Source organism: Schistocerca serialis, chromosome 7 (assembly GCF_023864345.2).
Source record: "Schistocerca serialis cubense isolate TAMUIC-IGC-003099 chromosome 7, iqSchSeri2.2, whole genome shotgun sequence".
NCBI classification, from domain to species: domain Eukaryota; kingdom Metazoa; phylum Arthropoda; class Insecta; order Orthoptera; family Acrididae; genus Schistocerca; species Schistocerca serialis.
Window position 1 is genome coordinate 417152931 of NC_064644.1, and position 20619 is coordinate 417173549.

General features: G+C 38.7%; 1 protein-coding gene across 3 annotated transcripts in view; it reads left to right on the top strand.

Annotated features, from left to right (window-relative positions):
* The window catches only part of LOC126412502 (uncharacterized), a 50520-nt gene that overhangs the window by 19808 nt on the left and 10093 nt on the right, over positions 1–20619 (top strand). For 2 of the 3 annotated variants that reach the window (XM_050082126.1, XM_050082124.1), the window contains exons 4-5: positions 10836–11039; positions 11780–11894. In XM_050082126.1, the coding sequence (XP_049938083.1) occupies positions 10836–11039; positions 11780–11894 (319 nt within the window). The remainder of the gene's footprint in view (positions 1–10835; positions 11040–11779; positions 11895–20619) is intronic. The other variant, XM_050082125.1, reaches the window with a different exon arrangement.

A 20619-nucleotide genomic window follows, 5' to 3' on the forward strand; every position in this document is an offset into this window, starting at 1 on the left:
AAGATCAATCTTCTGAGGAAGGGGCATGGGGAAGGATGGTGAGACCAAGTTGAAGATAAGGAATTCCTGGAAGGTGACCAGCGAGTAGTTAGGTGGGGGGGATCATGGTTGGATGGTGGTGTGAACTGGGGGAGGGAGGGTTCAGTGTTGGAATTAGGTTGGCTTTGAAAGGAGTGATTGGCAACAAAGAAGTTTTTCCATGGCAGGGACCGTGAGAAGAAGAGTAGGTCTTTGACAAGTCCAGCATATTTAAATTTGGGTGTGGAGCCTTTGGATAGGACTGAAACTTCTATGGAGCTGAGGATTTTGACGGAAGGGTTAACAACAGTGATATGGGAGTGCATCGGCTCTGGATTTGAAGGAGTTTTGGTTGATGTGGCAAACTGAATAAGTCAGGTAGGCAGGGTATAAGTGGTATGAGGGGTGGACAAGGAGGAACACTGTGGGTAGGATACGGTTGGATAGTGGTGCCCCGAGGCTGCAGTAGGGTGTCAGCAGGGTGGATAACTTACGGAGGTGGTGTCGAGAATGCTCCTCCAGGTGTTGCAGAGAGTAAGGGATTCAATTTCAGAGATGTGATGTATGAAGCAGAGTTTTCACATAAGCAGTATCTTGTGGAGGGAGCAGAGATAGTTCTGGGATGCCTGTGCCATGATGTGCTTTTGCAGTACCAAGTTTGTGAGGGCCAGGGACTGACAGAATCTGAGAAGGTGAAGATCATTGTGAAAGGAGAGGTGGGATCCAGAGAAAGGAATTTTTATGGTTAGGCTATTGAGGGGATTTCTTGGTTTAGGCAGCATTTAAGAAATAGTATGTGGGACTGGGCTTTAGACAGGGAAAAGGACACTTTCTAAACTGGTGTAGGAAGCTGGAGCAGAGGTCCATTGTGTCAAGGATGGTATAAAGGAAATGGGAATGATGTGGAAATGGACAAAATAAGGTGTTGATGCTTGTGAGAAGAGCTGGATAAGAGAAAAGACGTACAAGCATACATAAAGACATGTAAAAACACACACAGATACATAAACATACATAAAAATGCTTGAAACTGCATGAAACTATGTAAAAATACACACAAATATGTTAAAACATATGGAAACATGGGAGGAAAGGAATAGAGGGTATGGGGGTATGTGTGTGTTGTGATAAGGGAAGAGAGAGAGATGGGGGCTGCTTTAGGTTGCGGATCACAAGTTTGTTTGGCAAGGGCAGGTGTGGAAAATAAAACACTAAAAGTATGTCAGGATGGAGAATGAAGTGGGATCAATAGGAAGAAATATGTTTGTAGTTATCGAAGGACAGAATTTGGGGCATCGGATGCTGCAAAAATAATCAGTGCGGTCATGAAGCATGCGTTGTGTGTGGACAATCGTTGATGCATTGTGGCTGAGAAGTAGATGCAGTTTGGAAGATGGTGAATAAACACAGGAAAGAAGAGAAAGGATGGACACTGAGAAGAGTAATCCTATAGAGAATAGTAACAAAGGAAAACATCAGAGGGTTGTGGGATGCAAGAAATGCAGTACAGCAAAATCAAACCAAGGAAACTCCAGGTTGGAATATCAACAATGTAGGAAAAGATAGATTGCTACTCACCATGAAGATGGCATGTTCAATTGCAGACAGGCACAATTAATAGACCATTTCTCACCTCCCATCCTCCTTGTTCGCTGTCCTCTGCCAGCACACCCATCCATCTTTTCCTATTCCTCTCCTTTTTCGCAATTTTTTCCCACCTCCCTGTCTCACAACTTCTTGACACTGCACCTGTTGGCAGTCTGCTCACACTGTCAGGCTGCAATCCTCTTTCGCCCTACCTGTACACTGCTATCCCTTCCCCAACCCACCCCCTCCAGATTGCAGAGTCCATCCACGAGAAACTTGCAGGCTGGTCCGAGCTGCTGGAGCTGGCTGTCATGTGCATGTGAGGTGTGCTTCTTCTGTGAGTGAATGGTGTGTGTTGTTTCTCTTTCTTTTTCCTTTTCTGACGTATGCTGTGGTGTAAAGTTTATGTGTAACTGTCTTTTAATTGTGCCTGTCTGCCACTTAATGTGTTACTTTTATGGTAAGTAGCACTCTTATCTTTCCCTACACTGTTGCAACACAGGTTTTATTTGTTTTAGGCTTCTCTGTACCATTCTGCAGGATTGAATATGCTGCTTCCAGCTGGAAATGGTGCAGTTCGCTCACTTCATGAATTTTCTTTAATTCTGTTTCAATTTTACTGTTAATTAACTAAAGGTGTCACAATACTCGACTGAGTCCAAATGTGGTATTCTGAAGCATAAATTATATCCTGCCTTGAAAAGATCTCTGTATGCTCTTTCACTGCATTGTATTGTAGTATTTTCTTCTTTAAAGAGGTGGTAAAGTTTATTCACATTCAAATCATAGCTCAGGCAGAGCTTTTCACTTTTATGTCCTGAGTAGTGGCTTTCTTGTTTTGTAGTTTCTTATTAAATTTTTCAGGTCATCCTGCAGTTTGTTCGGACAATTATTGTGCTTACCCTTTCTGTCTTGAAAGGGTATGCCATGGTTTATCTTCTCTTGGAGCATTTGCAAATGTCTAGCAGTGATTATGTACGAGGTGTGATAAAAAAATAACCATAATTTTTGTTTTCCTTGAGGAGTCTTTATTTTTTCATCAACATCAACTTTGTCCTCTTCAGATTACTTCCCCTTGGATATAGCACATTTGTGCCAGTGCTTTTTCGAATCTTGGAAACGCTTTTGGAACACAGTTTTCATTATGGTGTTCAACTCCTTCAGTGATTTTGTTTTTAACTCATCACAAGTGGCAAAACAAAATCCTTTCACAGTTCTCTTAAGCCTCGGGAATAGAACAAAGTCACAGGGAGTCATGCCCAGTGAATAAAATGACAGAAGAAGAAAACAGTTTTGTTCCTTACCAAAAAAACAATGAACGAGCATTGAGTGTGAATGGGAGCTTTATCGTGATGCAGTTTCCACGATTGGTTTTGACACAATTCTGGCTGTTTTCTTCAGATTTCTTCACATAAACAACATATAACTTCCGGATAGTATTCCTTATTGACCTTACGACCATATCCATGTCCCCTATCCCATTATAATCAAAGAAAACAGTGAGAAGATCCCCCACATATGATCAGACTTGAATTTTTGTCTGTCTTGGCTCTTCAGGCAGTTTCCATTAGGACAATTGGGCCTTGGTGTTGATGTCCTACCTATATATCCACATTTTATCACCTGTTATAACTTCTTTAGAAGTTCTGGATCATTATCGGCTTCATTCAGCAATTTCTGAGTGATGTCTGTGCGACATGGTTTTGGTCGAAATTTAACAATTTTGGAACAAACTTTGCTGCTACACATTTCATGTCCGAAACATCCAAAAAATTGCGTGGCTGGTGCCAAAGGACATGCTGACATCATCAGCAACCTCTCTGGTGGCAATTGGGTGATTTTCCAGAACCATTTTCTTTGCTTCTTCCACATTTTCGTCAGTACTTGATATCCCAGAGTGTCCAGGGCATTTGCTGTCATCTTCGACCCTCTTTGAAATGTTTGTCCCATTTGTAATCTCTTGTCTTATGTGTAATAGATTTGCCAAAAACTGCAGTCAACATTTCAGGTGTGGTGCTGCACTTTATTACATTTTCCATGCAGAATTTGTTGCAAATTCTTCGACTCATCTTTTTTGATAGTAAAATTTCGCCGAGCACTAAAAAACATGCATAACCTTTTCAAGTGACAACAAGAAACTAAATATCCAGAAACAGCTGAAAATGCAAACATACGTCAGTAATATGTGTGCCAACAGGGAAAAAAAATGGAAATTGGATGTAGGAAGCCTGTTAAATTAAAAAAAAAATCCTGGAACTTTTTGATTGCACCTCATATACCATGCACAAAGTTTTTTCAACATACCTGAATTTGTTCTGCATTTCTTCTCAGAATTACTAAAATGTCAGTATCTGCACAAAGTGGCCTCCTTTGTCTCCCTTACAACTTTTTGCACCCACCTGTTCAGACAAGATTTTCCCAGGCTCTGATTTTTTATTGTGAGCCAACCCGAATTCCATTTGTAATTCTTATTGTTCCTCTTCCATTTATTATGCTTAATGTTGTTCTTCTGTCTTTTATTTATATCTTTGCACATACACTGACTTAGCAACACATGACTTTCCTCTTCCATTTTTACAACGTTTGTACACCTGACTTTTGGTGAAATTACAACAAAAGGACAAAGTGCTCAACGTACATGTGTGCCAACAGTGAAAACCCAGTATTCCAGAAAAGGTAAGGTTACCATGTTCCTGGCAGTAGGTATTCAGTAAGTGACAGGTAATTTACACTGTATAATCACAACAAATAACCATAGAAACGTACACAATAATTAAATTTATGTGACAAAAAATGAGCCAAACAGTGGATAATGAGAGCTGTTAATTGGAATAAAGAGTAATACGTGTTTATTGTTGTAATAGTTTATCCACATTTAGCTTGAGACTGAAGTCTTGAGTCTTTAGAACCATTGAGTAAGGTAAATACTGGGAGTAATTTATGAAAAGTAGTAAATCCTTAAAATTGTTTGGTCCATAGATACATTTTATGACATGTAAAATAAAATGCCAGAAAGCAAAACTTTAGTTGTAGCAAACATGAATACTTTTTTGTCCCATTAATATCTATCTTCATCTTTTGCTTCTACACTTTTCTGTCATCTCTTCCTGCTGTGGCAGTCTTTTCATTTTTGCACACCTACTGCAGACAATGTCTTTAATACTTGTCTCTGTCTGCCTGTACAGTTCTTCTTCTCGAGTGCTCCTTATGGTCTCTAGCACTTAGTTAGCTATTACTGGGTGTCTTGGCACATATCCTATTACATGTTGTAGGACATACTCAAATCTGGAACATTACAAAGGTGGGGGGGATAACATTGCCATGGGCAGAGCTTGTGTAGCACAAGTTTCTGCCACTAGGCGTATATAGCGCAACTCATTATCAGTTCGGTGCCACCTGTGTTGTTGACCTGGCTTGTTCTGTTCATCTGCAATGCTGTTTTGTTCTTGTTTCGTTTTTTTTATGATGACAAGTTTAAGTGAACAACGTACAGCTGTGAAATTTTACTTTCTGCGTGGTAAAAGTGGTCTGAAACGGTTTTAATGTTGAAAACAGTATACCAAGATAACACTATGGGAAAAACTTAAGTCTACCAGTAGTGTGCTTGATTTCAAATGGTGACACATTCACTGATGACAAACCTCATTCTGGATGTCCATCAACTGCCCAAATTGACGAAAATAATGAAAAAATTCGAGAACTTGTGCTCACATACTGTCAACAGGCAATTGATCAACTGTTAGAGATTAGTGGGTTATCTTCATCAAAAAGGATGTGGTTTGTGATGCACAGGAGACTGATTCTTCCACCACTACAATGCGCCTGCACACACAGCCATCCCTGGTAGACAGTTTTTGGCTAAAAATGACATGGTTCCACTGCCCCATGCACCTTATTCGCTTGTCCTTGCTTTGTGTGACTTTTCTTATTTTGACACATGGAAAGGGGCATTAGAGGACACTGATTTGACAACATTTAAGAAGTCAATAAAAATGAGGGAGGAACTGTTAGCCATTTCTAAGGACGATTACAAAAAATGATTAGAACAGTGGAAGCATACAAAAAATGATTTGAATAGTGGAAGCACCAGTGGGACAAATGTATTAGTTGTAATGGAAAGTGCTTTCAAGGGAATAAGGTTGTTTTGAAAACAATTTGAAAATATATAGCTTTTAAAAATAATTCCAATTTTATATAACATCCATGGTGGAAAACAAGCTTTCCCATTGAATCAGGAAAATAAATTAAAGCCAGTTAGCTTTTTCACTTTTTTTTCTTCCTCAAATATTAGATGTAGGTGAACATCTGTATTTTATAATCTAAGAATACATAATATTCTTCAATTTCTTAAACATGTCTAACACTGTACCATAGTGTCAACTGATGACCAATATACTGTCATACAAAAGCAGTTCACAGTTATACAGTTGCTTCAAAGAATTTTGCATGGTAGAACAAAGTATACTATACTGCAAACCTTTGACAGAAACACAATTATTATCAGATGCACCCAAAGGAAGTGTAACAGAAAGATTGTTCAAATAAATAATTTATGTGATTGGGTCACCATTACTGACAATGCTGTTCTTTAAAGGACAGTGTTGTGCCTGTAAGTTTATGATAAAATACGGAGCTATGTACATGTTATTTCCTCTTGGTCTACTGAATAGTGGTTCTCATTAAATGTGTTTAAATGCAAGATAATTCTCATAGCAAAGAAAAGGGTAGCACATCATTATAAGAATAGTGGTAAACTTCTGAAGCTTGTCACATTGTCCAAGTAACTGAAGATGACACTAAATGGAAATGGAAAGAACACTTGAAATTGACATCAGGAAATGTGAATGGCGTACTTAAATTTATCTGGTGGATTGTAAGAAAAACATGCAAAATTGTAGTGTGACCTATTCCATAGCACCATCCAATTTTTAAAGTCCGTTTATAGTGGACATGACAACAGACATACAAGGAATTGAGATACAGCTTCTAGAGTTGTAACAAGTTGTTCTAGTCCATGATAAATTATAACAAAAATTCTCAGGGAATTTATATGGGAAACTGTGGACGAAAGGTGACATTGTTCCCTTGAAAATGTGTTTGGATTAATTTAGAAAACCTTTTCAAAGGAAGGCAGTATTAACTTCAATCATATATATCACTTAGGGATTAATTTAGAAAACCTTTATCAGAGGAAGACAGTATCACTTCAATAAAAGATACCTTGTCAGGACCATAAGAATAAGATAAGGAATAAAAGAAATAAAAGTTAAGTTTGTTAGGGCTTAACGTCTAGTAGACAATGAGATCATTAGAGACGGAGAATTATCTCAGAAAGAACAAAGATGGGGAAAGAACCATCCCCTCATTTGCTGTAATTGCTTTAGGAAAATATCTTTAAATCTAACTCTGGACACGGATTAGAACCCCACTCCTTCCTCGTGCAAATAAAGTGCCTCAGCTTCTGTACCATCTTTCTTGGTAATAAGAAGGTACATATGGAGCCACTTACACAGTAATCTTCCCCTTACTTTATGCGTCAAATGAATAGGTCAGAACGTGACAAACACTGGTATGAACCACCCAGTGCCATGCACTGTGTAGTGTTTTGTGGAGTGTATGTGTATATGGAGAAGTGTTCCTTCCTCTGGTCTTTGCACATATATTACTTTTAGCATCTCTTGTTGTTACTTTACTGGCCCTCATTGCATTTTAACATTCTTGTGTAGCATTACAGTTCAAAGATTTTCGATTTCTTATTTATTTGTTTCCCCATGCTTCATTTTTCAGTAATACTTTCCCCAGAAACACAGTTTCAGGCAATGTTGTGTGTTTTAGCATGTAGGTATCTAGGCTTAACTGCATCTCAAATGCAGAACAAATGTCGCAGTGCTATGGGCAGCCATTAGAAATTACTACTACCTATAAAACTAAGAGGGCTTTACATAACTGCCCCTCACCTCCCCAGAACTGCATTACCAAAATCAAACTTTGATAATTGGGAAAGAGCACATCAGTGTCAGAACATTTGTGTGTCAAAGAGAAAACAGGGGTCAATTGAGAAAGAACCCCCCTTTCTTCATCATTGATGGAACTGTAAAATCAGTTGAATGACTTTGCAGCAGAACACTATTGGTCTAAACTGCTGTCTTGCCAAGCGACAATTGTGCGTCAAAGAATTTTAGTTAATTTGCCATATCAAGTAGTGAAGCACCGCACTGTCAAATTCAGTAAGGGTATCATATGTTTCCAAGTCATCATTGATATGGACAGTGCTGAACTGCAAAAAGTATGGGAAATGGAAGATGAAATAGAAGTTAGAAATAAGAAGAAGAGAGTGAGTGGTTAGCTTTAGAAGTCTGCCATGTTCATCCTAACATTCAGTTTGTCTATCCTTAGAGAGCACAAAAGATCGTATGTTATAAATGCTAAAGATGTCCAAGAAGCAGGGCCATCGTGTTCAGTGAAAGACTTTTGTGAAAATTCCTTATGGAGTCACACTACTTGGAGCAGGTATTTTCCATAAGAGAGAAAATTGAAGTGACCAAGAAACTTTCATATTCCAAGAAAGTAAAGAATATAAAGAATTGCAGGCTACTGTTTTCTCAATTTCTTTTGCTACCACTTCAAGAAAAGCTGTAGTAAAGGTCATGGCTACTATACAGACAAAGGCAATAGGTATTGGCTTAGACTTGTATATGTGTAGATTTATATACAACAATGCCCTTGTTACGAAGCCTTTGGCTAGTCCTAACCCATTTCCAGCAGAGGTTGCCAAAAAATTATAGAGACAACCCTTATCACAAAGCTATATGCCCAAAGTAGTTCAATCCTTTCGAGACAGCCTACATCACTATTGCAAAAGGCAGAATCCACACCAAAGAACAAGCAAAATTCAAAGACACCTAGCTTGAGATAGCCTGAGACTCTCAGATAGGAAGACATTAGTATTAACTAACAATGATTAGTCAGAAAGGGAACTGGAAATGTGTGTTGGAGAAGTGGCAAGTCTCTTACCCCTCTACTCACTGACCAACAGGCATAACTAAAAACAAGACACATGGGAAAAGAAAATCCCTTCCATTTAGTTACTGCTGTACTGCAACAGAATGAGAAGAGTTTAAGAACACTTATGGAGTTATGGAGGAAGTCAAGTTTTCAACGCAGAATAACCCCTTATGATTAGGCATACAACAGACGTATTTCAGACCTTCTGCAACTGTATGTTTAAAGGCTATATCATCATCATCATGAACGATAATACAGATAGTGAGAATACTGAAGGTGGTGGGGCAATACTTGTCCATGATTCAGGTCATTCTGTACCTGTTACCGTTACCATTCACCTTCTAGCTGTTCGTGTTTCCACACCATAACCAATTGGTGCCTGTATCTCTCATCTGTTGAACTCATGGATGATTAAGCCCTCGTGGGCCCTGCAAAGTCCCTTAGTCCTTTCTCATTCTTAGATATTTCATATTGCTGTGAATATTTTTTATGCTCTGTGTGTGTGTGTGTGTGTGTGTGTGTGTGTGTGTGTGTGTGTGTGTGCGTGCGTGTGCGCGCGCGCATGCATGTGAGTGAGAGAGAGAGAGAGATAGAGAGAGAGAGATGATTGTAAAACATTTGTCTTTCTTCATTCATTCTAATTGTGACTTTACGCTAACTGTGTCAGTTCAGAAAAGTTGCTATGAGCAATCTCTCCCAATGCTGCCCTGTGCATTGAAACATAAAATCTATATGTGTCGCCTTTCACCCATGATACATAGTCACGTGAACTTCATTTCTCTAATGCTAATTCCAGCATTAAATAGAAGGCATGTTTGGAAATGTTTGGAAAGTAAGTACCATTTTGTTCTATCACCACCACAGCACTAGCATCGCAAAGCAGCACATTCACACATGTCTCTCTGGTCCATTGTTTTTTCACTGATGCCATTACAGCTGGATTGTGTTCACATTTGTTAGTGATTGTTCAAAATGTGTAAGACATTATCTGAACCTGTCGACTGTGAAGTGCACACTGTTTATCTGAGCCTGTCAACTGTGAAGTGCGCACTGTTATATGGTATTTAAAAGCAAAGAATGTTAAGCCAGCTGAAATTCGTTGTCAACTTGTAGGGATTTATGGTGAAAATATAATGACTGATGGAATAGTGAGAAAGTGGACGAGACAGTTTAATGATGGATGAACCAATGCTCGTGACCAAGCACACAGTGGGCAGTCTTCGGTTGTCAGTGGTGGTTTGGTTGAGTAAGTGAATGAAGAAATTCGAGAAAACAGATGGTTAACAGTAAGAATGCTTTGTGATGAGTTTTCACAAATTTCAAAAATTATTTTGCTTGAGACCATAACAAATCACTTAAATTTTTCCAAATACTATGCCTGGTGGGTTCCGAAAATGCTTACAGATGTCTGCAAAACGAAGCAACTTGGCAGTGCTTTGACACCTCTTACTCTATACAGTGATAAGGCAGATAAATTCTTAAATACAGTTTGAGTTTGTTACGTCACTCCAGAATCAAAACAACATCGTCATCACAAAAAAATCAGGTGTGCACTAGGTTCTGGGATAGACAGGGCATTCTGTTTGTTGAGATACTTCCCAGAGGTGAAACAGTCAGTGCAGTACAATACTATGAAATGTCGAGAAAACTTCGGCGTGCTTATTCAAAACAAAAGGCATGGAAAACTCAGTCAAGACATTGTGTTGGCTCATGACAATGTACGTTCCCATTCTGCTGTTGTCACTCGAAACCTTATTCAACAATTTGGTTGGGAGCAGTGCGATCTCTCGTTGTACAGCCCCAATGTTGCACCTTCTGACTACCAATTGTTTCTGAAGTTGAAGCATGATTTTGGAGGAAGGTACTCTGGCATCCGGGCGACGCAAAAAATGCAGTTCATTACTGGCTTTATCCACGTGTGGCATCTTTTTATAAAGAAGGCATAGAAAAGTTGGTTTCCCACTGTGACAGATGTCTGAACACTGTAGGCATCTTTGTAGAAACATGGTTTAAGAAATGCTCTTTCTTATAAAAATAAATTTTGGTTTAAAAATATGTTTTTATAAGTTTCTTCTAAAATGATACTCCCTTTCCAGACATGCCTTGTAGTAAGTGGAACATTGGAACACCTGAATTGTTGCTGAGGGCAGCATTATATATGTTCATTGTAATTACAACCTTTTTTTTGCTTTCTTCCATATAACTTTGAATTTTATTTATTGCAGGTGATGACAGTCGTAGGCGTCTTTGATTTGTATGAAATGAAGTACAATAATGCTGCAGCATATGGGCTGAAGAATTCACTTCTGCACAAACTGAAAGAGAAGCTTCGTCGGCGAGATGTTATGGAAGGTTTCAATGTTATTGGCCGTGTGCTTCTTGATCAAAGTGATTCTGGGCATATGTCAAAGTTGCAGCTTCTCAGGAAAGTAAGTCCTTCTATTTATTTATTTTTCTCTTAAAAAAAAGAGAGAGAAAAAAAAGAATGCTGTCTGAGCATTGTTGCATTGTCGTTCATGGTAATAATAATACAGAATGAATTTTTCACTTTTGTGTAACTTCATTTTTCATGATGTGGCATGTATCCTGAAGGCTTAAAGAATTCCATTTATCTTTTGTTAACATGTTGTCGTAAATAAAGTTACCTTCTTCATGTTAGTAGTTAGATTACATTTTGTCTTGTCTTCATCCATAATGTGGCTTTAAGTGATATCTTCAAAAGTAGTTCACTTAGAGCTATGAAGCTGCATCATATTTGTACATCAATAAATTATTGTGGCAGTTTACAGTTATTCCTGAGACTGAATTTACATGCTGCACAGAAATAAAAGCTGAAAAACTTTTGTCAAAGTAACAAGAATTGTGAAAAGAAAATATGTAACTTTGTTATATCTAATTTTGTACTTAATTGTTGATAATAACTTTTTGTGACACAGAGTAGTAGTTTAATGAAGTGTTGTCACTTTTGTTGCATGTTAGAGCAAGTTCTACATATCTACAAAGAAGAAAGTTCAAAACTTATTTCAGTCATGAAATTGTTTTAGGCCTGCACTATATAAATATATATAACTTTAATAATAGATATGACAGAAGTATACCAGTAATTTAAAGGAAGGAAAAATATACAAGTAGTGACTTTACATTAATTTTACTATTTCTGTTTTACTAGGCCAGAGAAGAAATTAGACAACTTGAGGCAGATTTTGTGAAACTTTCATTTGAAAAGAATCAATTGAAGAACAAGAAACAGTCTTTATTGAAACGTATGTACAAGGATGTGATGCGTAAGTAATCGTTCATGTAGCTTAGGTGATCTGACATAAATGAACTTATATTTTTAGTTTTGAGATCTGACATGTGAATCATGATTGTTTAATTGGAAAAGTAATTGTAAATTCAATTAGAACTGATTATAGATAGCAGCTGCCTGGACAGATGGAGGTTGGGAGGGGGTAGAGAAGCATACACAAGGCGAGGAGAGGGTAGTGGGATAGTGTCTATCCACAGATGACTCAGTGGCTGCACAACAAGATCAAAGGAGTTAGAAGGTGGAACATATAAGAAGTAGGGACAGGGAAGAGACAAAAAAGGGATGGGAGGAAAGGAGAGGAAGATAGAGATGAGGAAAGAGGCAGGGAGGGAAGAGAGAAAGGGAGAGATATGGAAAAGGGGGGAGTGAGGGAGAGAGAATGCCCACCTGTGGAGAGAATGGGAAGTGAGTCGGGAGGAGGCAGTACATGATCTGGAGGGGGAAGGAATGGTATTGAGGGAAGACAGAAGGGAAAATGCAAACCTAAAACTCCACCATCCAGTTGCCAAAAATGCAGCACATCATAACACAAATCGCTTAAACAGTGACTTCACCATCTCTCTTTTTATCCTCTTCCCATGTGGGCATTCTCTCTCTCTCTCTCTCTCTCTCTCTCTCTCTCTCTCTCTCTCTCTGTTTCCCTCTCTCTCTCTCTCTCTCCCCCCCCCCCCTCTACCCCTCCCTCCCTCCCTTAAACCCCCTCCCTCCCCCTCTCCCTCTACCTCCCTACCTCCTTCCCTCCCCCCATCTCGACCCTCTGTCTCCTTCCCTCTCTCCTTCCCCACTCTGTCCCCTTTTCTGTCCCTCTATCTCTCTCTCTTCCCTCCCTCCTCATATCTACCTTCCTTTTCTTGCCTTCCCTCTCTTTTACCTCTCTCCTTCTCTTATATGCCCTACCTTCTGATCTTTTGCCTTTTCATGCAGGTGTTGAGTCATCTGTGGAAAGATCTGCCTTACACTATCCCATTACCCCTCTTTGCATCACATGACTTTCCCTACCAACTTCCCACCTCGATCTGCCCCTAGCAGATAATCAACACTCTCACTGTGGCCACAGGTGTGTACATTTGGGTGTTTGTGTCATTGTGCATGTAAATGTGTGTACTTCTACTACTATAGAAAGAGAAAAAGTTTAAAAGCTAGTATAAATAATAATTTTCTGTTGCGTGTTTATATGTGTCACATGTCAGTCAGCTATAGGCGAGTGCTTGCCTTTCATTTATCTTGCACATAGAAGTAGTAGGTAAAGTTGCAAAAAATTTATTCATGTTTATCTACATCTACATATGAGGGAAAAGGAGAGTGTTCAGGAAAAAATAACCAAAACATTTTGTGGCCTTAAATTAATGCGACTCTCGTGCTGGTACATTTTTGGCAATGTTGTAGATTCTGTTTTCTTCAAGCTTTGATTCTTATTGCAAACATTTCTTTTCTTTGCCCCAGTTCGGAAATGTTGTCAATCCAGGGTTGATGTGCAGAGCAATCTGAATTGTAGTGGGGAGGTGGGTAGTCTCCATGTGACCCATGTTTAGTGATTTTGCTGTTTCCTCTTTGTTTACTGCTCTCACATCAAATAAAAGCAGAATGGTTTTCTGTGGCTGGGCGCTAACAGATGAATTAAAATATATTCACATAATTATGGAAGGCTAAAATGTGTTATTTGCACTAATCACCTTGCAGAATACTGAAGTTCTTTTGGTGAGTTTGCTACAGAAATTTAGCCTTTATTAATCTTTTCCACTGAGGTTGCCAATTTATTTGAAACAAAGTGATTCCATACTATTAGCTAGTTTCAACTGATTGTTGTTTCAAGTGCATGTTTTCATCCTGTAGCACGTATGGCATTATGCCACAATCAAGAACCAAACATGAGATAAACAGTACTGGTACTCCAAGAAAATTTACATCCAGTAAACCTCACTGAAAAGCTTAATATCAGGTCAAGGTCTACTTCATTGGGAATCTGGACATGCAGATGTGCACTTTAAACTGAATTATGCATTTTAGCATTGTTCACGAAATTCCAATGCTCTTGGATTATCCTCTGTCTTGTTTCGTTTATGACATAATGTAAGATCTTTCAATGTTTTACACGTACAAACATACAGGCTTCCTATATCATCGTAGATGTGCAAGCGCAGTGACGCCTGATATCTGGCGCTCTCTAGCAACTGCTGGAACAAACCTGTTTCTAACAGATCACGGGAAAATATTGTGAATGGTGGTTTGAAAGTGTTACTTTCGAAGTAAATTTCCTTTTACGCAAGATGAACTATGTGTGAGAATGTACAATGAATTTCTTAAACCACAGAGCGTTTTACGCTCATTTAAAAATCAACTCTTTGATGATGAGCCATTTAGAAGAATTCCAAACCCAAAAGATCAGACATTTATGTTGTTATTAAAAATTTTACTGGCACATTTGTGTGATGTATCATAAAGAGTAACACAAGCAATTCACATTATATGTGAAAGCTTAGCTTCTCTTGCAGCTTTGCTTTTCTTGTAGCAACACTATGTATGTTAATTTAAACCATTAACTTTTCCTGTTTGTGTGTTCATGCTACTTAACAGTGATGTTGCTATTGGCTGACTACATCACATGTCCTGTCCTCTGAATATCTGCTGTCATCGGCTGGCGAGACCGCGTGACATGAGCTATGACTGGCTTACAAAAGCACATCGCAATCTCGTTTTCGATGCTGGGGAAAATAACATGCAGTGTTTAGTGGGTCTGGGGAAAACAACATGCGGTGTTTTGAGTAATTTGAATTTAAACTATCATAATATGAAAATATGCAGTGTACTGTTACTGCACATCAAAGATCTTTCCAAAACATGTTTTTTCCCCAGAGTTTTGTTTTCTAAAGTGACGGGAAATTCTACACCGGTGTATAAAACCATAACCATTCAAAGGATTGCTAAGTTTTACAGTTCCGATGGAAAGTATATGTCACTTAACACGGAAAAAGTGTATTTTCACCTGGGAGAAAGTGTATTTTTACCTGGGAAAAATCCAGGAATTATTTTTCCTTGTCGACGTATACACCCTGAATTAGCTAAAACTATAGCATTCAGAATGTTTGTCAGTGTACATTCTATGTGTTCTGTGTGGTTATGTACTGATACACAAATTCCTTTCTGGTTCTTAAAGAGTCTAGTTTAGTGGAAGTCTTATGCTGTGTTGGGAAAATGGAATCCTGGTGTTTCTCAATGAATTTTTTTGTGTCGCATAATTGGCAGATTTTATCTATTTTTCTGATTATGATGTGTTTGTGTTTGTTATATTTTTTCATCAAGTCATGGTGGAATGGTTCAATTATTAGGTTGCACTGTTTAATTGTCCTTGTCCGCACTTCACATAGGGTGATATTTTCTTGGCTGGCTTGAGTTAGCTATCTTATAAGATTGTGTTGCAATTCTTGATTCTTCAATCTGTTTATTCCGTTGTTCTACGGTTCCTCCGCTTCTCAAGGTGTTCATTGTTGTTTGTTAGGAACTTAAATGTGCTTCATGCTCTCTGTCTGTTTTTCGCTGTTCTTTTTGGTTTTGACGTTCTGCATCAGAATTGGCAAGACCTGCTATTTTGCTTATAGGCATTATCTGGAGATAAATCAAATCAAGTTTTTATTAACACATACATTAAGTACACTTTACTTTCGGTTTATTTCCAGTCACTATGTTACTTTGGCTGCTGACACGTTTTCACTCACTCACTGCCCTACTTTTTTGGTTTCTCCCTTTTTCACTTATAAGGAACTGATATTCGAATCCACGACTGGTCCTTTACCAATGGTCAAGTCCTTAACATACCAAAAAAGCTTTGAATGGTCCATGATGTTCCAGAACATTCCACGACATTCGAGAGTATTCGGGAATGCTCCACAATGATACGGAATGTTCCGGGTTTTCCCAAACATTCTGGAATCTTCCCAAATATTCCAGACTATTCCCAAACATTCCAGAACACCCTGGATCATTATGGAACAGTCTGGAATGTTGTGGAATGCTCTTGAGTACTCTCGAATGTTCGAGAATTTTCTCGTGTGCGAAACTTCCCAGCTCTTATATTTTCAAAAGCACATCCTTCAGGTAAAAAAGGGAACCTTTTTCATGGATGGGGGATAGAGGGCTATCACATTATAATAACTCCCTTAATTGTACGGGACTCGCTTTTGAGTTTTAGCAGCATGCACAGTGTACACTTACTTTTATAATGTGCATTGATCACTGCTACATACATGATGTAGCCTCCCATGAACTATGGACCTTGCCATTGGTGGCGAGGCTTGCGTGCCTCAGCGATACATATAGCCGTACACCGTAGGTGCAACCACAATGGAGGGGTATCTGTTGAGAGGCCAGACAAATGTGTGGGTCCTGAAGAGGGGCAGCAGTCTCTTCAGTAGTTGCAGGGACAAAAGTCTGAATGATTGACTGATGTGGCCTTGTAACATCAACCAATACAGTTTTGCTGTGCTGGTATTGCGAACGGCTGAAAACAAGGGGAAACAACAGCCATAATTTTTCCTGAGGACATGCACCTTTACTGTATGGTTAAATGGTGATGGTGTCCTCATGGGTAAAATATTCCAGAGGTAAAATAGTCCCCCATTCAGATCTCTGGGCGGAGACTACTCAGGAGGACATCGTTATCAGGAGAAACAAAACTGGCATTCTACAGATCGGAACTAGGAATGTCAGATCCCTTAATCAGGCAGGTAGGTTAGCAAAATTTAAAAAATGAAATGGATAGGTCAAAGGTAGATATAATTGAAATTAGTGACATTCGGTGGCAGGAGGAACAAGACTTTTGGTCAGGTGAATACAGAGCTATAAATACAAACTGAAGTAACAATAATGCAGGAATAAGTTTAATAATGAATTTAAGAAATTGAAACACTGATAAGCTGCTACGAGCAGCATAGTGAACTCATTATTGCAGCCAAAATAGACACGAAGCCCACGCCTACAACTGTAGTAGAAGTTTATATGCTGACTTGCTCTGCATATGATGAAGAGATTAAAGAAATGTATGACGCGATAAAAGAAATTATTCAGATAGTTCAGGGAGACAAAAATTTAATAGTCAATGGGGACTGGAATTCAATAGTAGGAATTGGACGAGATGGAAAAGTAGTAGGTGAATATGGACTGGGGGTATGGAAAGAAAGAGGAAGTTGCCTGGTAGAATTTTGCACAGAGCATAACTTAATCGTAGCTAACACTTGGTTTAAGATTCATGAAAGAAGGTTTTGTATGTGGAAGAGGCCTGGAGACACTGGAAGCTTTCAGATAGATTATATAATGGTAAGACAGAGATTTAGGAGCCAGGTTTTAAATTATAAGATGTTTCCAGCAGCAGATCTGGACTCTGACCACAATTTATTGGTTATGAGCTGTAGATTAAAACTGAAAAAACTGCAAAGGTAGAAATTTAGAGAGATGGGACCTGGATAAACTGAAAGGGCCATAGGTTGTAGAGAGTTTCAGAGAGAGCATTAGGGAATGATTGACAAGAACAAGGCAACAGTAGAAGAAAAACGGGGAGCTTCGAGAGATGAATTAGTAAAGGCAGCAGAGGATCAAGTAGGTAAAAAGAAGAGGGCTTGTAGAAATCCTTGGCTAACAGAAGAGATATTGAATTTAATTTATGAAAGGAGAAAATATAAAATAGCAGTAAATGAAGCAGGTGAAAAGGAATACAAACAACTCAAAAATGTGATTGACAGGAAGAGCAAAATGGCTAAGCAGGGATGGTTAGAGCACAGATGTAAGGATGTGGAAGCTTATATCACCAGGGGTAAGATAGATACTGCCTACAGGAAAATTAAAGAGACCTTCAGAAAAAAGAGAATGACCTGTATGAATACAAAGAGCTCAGATGGAAAACCAGTCCTAAGCAAAGAAGGGAAAGCATAAGGGTGGAGGGAGTATATAGAGTGTCTTTACAAGGGTGATATACTTGAGGGAATGGAAATGGAAGAGGATGCAAATGAAGATGAAATGAAAGATATGCTGCTGCTTGACCCTCAAACTTGAAGAGGAATACAATAATTCCAATCCCAAAGACAGCAGGTCTTGACAGCTGGGAAATTACCAAGCTATCAGTTTAATAAGTCATGGTTGCAAAATACTAACACAAATTCTTTACAAACAAATGGAGAAACTGGTAGAGGCCGATCTCGGGGGAGGTCAGTTTGGATTCCGTGGAAGTGTTGGAACACGCGAAGCAATACTGACCTTACAACTTATTTTAGAACATACATTAAGGAAAGGCAAAACTACTTTTCTAGCATTTGTAGACTTAGAGAAAGCTTTTGACGATGTTGACTGGAAATTCTGAAGGTGACAGGTGTAAAACACAGGGAGCGAAAGGCTATTTACAATTTGTACAGAAACCGTTATGAGTCGAGAGGCATGAAAGGGAAGCAGTGGTTGGGAGGGGAGTGAGACAGGGTTTTAGCCTCTCCCTGATGTTATTCAATCTGTATACTGAGCAAGCAGTAAAGGAAACAAAAGAAAAATTTGGAGTAGTAATTAAAATCCATGGAGAAAAAATAAAGACATTGAGGTTTGCCGACAACATTGTAATTCTGTGAGAGACAGCAAAGGACCTGGAAGAGCAGATGAACTGAATGGACAGTGTCTAGAAAGGAGGCTATAAGATGAACTTCAACAAAAGCAAAACGAAGATAATGGAAGGTAGTTGAATTAAATCGGGTGATGCTGAGGGAATTAGATTAGAAAATGAGACACTTAAAGTAGTAAATGAGTTTTGCTACTTGGGGAGCAAAATATCTGATAATGGTCGAAGTAGAGAGGATATAAAATAGAGACTGGCAATGGCAAGGAAAGCGTTTCTGAAGAAGAGACATTTGTTAACATCAAGTATAGATTTAAGTGTCAGAAAGTCGTTTCTGAAAGTATTTGTATGGGGTGTAGCCATGTATGGAAGTGAAACATAGACGATAAATAGTTTAGACAAGAAGAGAGTAGAAGCTTTCGAAATGTGGTGCTACAGAAGAATGTTGAAGATTAGATGGGTTGATCACATAACTAATGAGGAGGTATTGAATAGAATTGAGGAGAAGAGGAATTTGTGTCACAAATTGACTAGAAGAAGGGATTGGTTGGTAGGACACCAATTTAGTATTGGAGGGAAGGGTGGAGGGTAAAAAATCATAGAGGGAGACCAAGAGATGAATACTCTAAGCAGATTCAGAAGGATGTAGGCTGCAGTAGTTATTTGGAGATGAAGAGGCTTGCACAGGACAGAGTAGCATGGAGAGCTGCATCAAACCAGTCACTGGACTGAAGACCACAATAACACGTGATGTAGATACCACTTTATTTTCCCAACCCTAAATGACAGATGAGCAATGCAGAACAACAAAATCATGCTTTGCATTTTGGGCCCATATGGCAGTGAATACCTGAGAAATTGGCGAGACAGCTTTTTGTAATGTTCATATATATTCAGTGTAGGTCTACAGATGTAGATAAAGCAGGCTCACCATAAGACTGACAGATCACAGTAACACACATAAATGTTATAATCTCAAAATTTATGATTGTGTGCTTTAGGCCCTTACGGTTCTCAGCTACACAACTGTTTTGTGATCAACTGGGGAAACTATGCACACACTGCTTTCACTCTAAGAGTACCATCTTAGCGGTGTTAAATTAAAAATTCACCCAATTTCACATTGCATTGTTGCTCTTGTAAATCAGATGTTGCAAAAACATCACAAAGACTTCCTGGCTGCATCTCTGAATAGCTACTGCACTCCACATTTATTTAAACCATCTGATTGTAGTCATTCCTTGGTCTCCCTCAATAGTTTTGACCCCATACTTTCTTCCATTACCCAGTTAACTATTCCTTCATGCCTCATAATGTGTCCTATCAAGTGATCCCTTCTTTTGGTCGGATGTGCCACAAATTTCTTTTTCCCCAATTTTATTCAGTACCTCCTCATTACTTACATGATCTGCCCATCCAACCTTCAGCATTCTTGTGTAGTGCCACATTTCCAAACTTTCTATTCTCTTGTGGTTTGTGCTGTTTATTACCCACATTTCATGTTTAATGCTACATTCCAGACAAATGCTTTCAGAAAAGACTTACTAACACTTAAATCTATGTTAAGTGTTAACATACTTCTGTTTTTCATAAAAGCTTTTCTTGTTGCTGGAAGTCTGCATTTTATATTCTTTCTATTTATGCCATTGTCAGTTATTTTGTTCCCAAAATAATAAAATTCATCTACTACTTTCAGTGTCTCATTTCCTAATCTAATTCCCTCAGCACCATCTGGTTTAATTTGATTCTGTTCCAGTACACTTGTTTTTGTTTTTGATGATATTCATCTTATAATCTCTTAGAGCACATTATCCCTTCTAACCAACTGATCTTCCAAGCCTTGTGCCATCTCTGATGAAATCACACTCTCGCTGATAAAGCTTTTCCAGTATTTTATTCTGGAAACAATCCCTCAGGCTGTGACCAAGCCAGTTGTCTGGAATAACTTTTCTTCGAGGATTGCCAGTTCCATAAGGCTTGCAGGAGAATTTCTGTGACGTTTGGAAAGTAGGAGGTACTAATGAATATGTGAGGGTGGATCATGAGTCATGCCTGAATTGTAGAGCATTTAACTGTGACAAGCAGACATTCAAAGTTCCAGTCCCAATCAGAC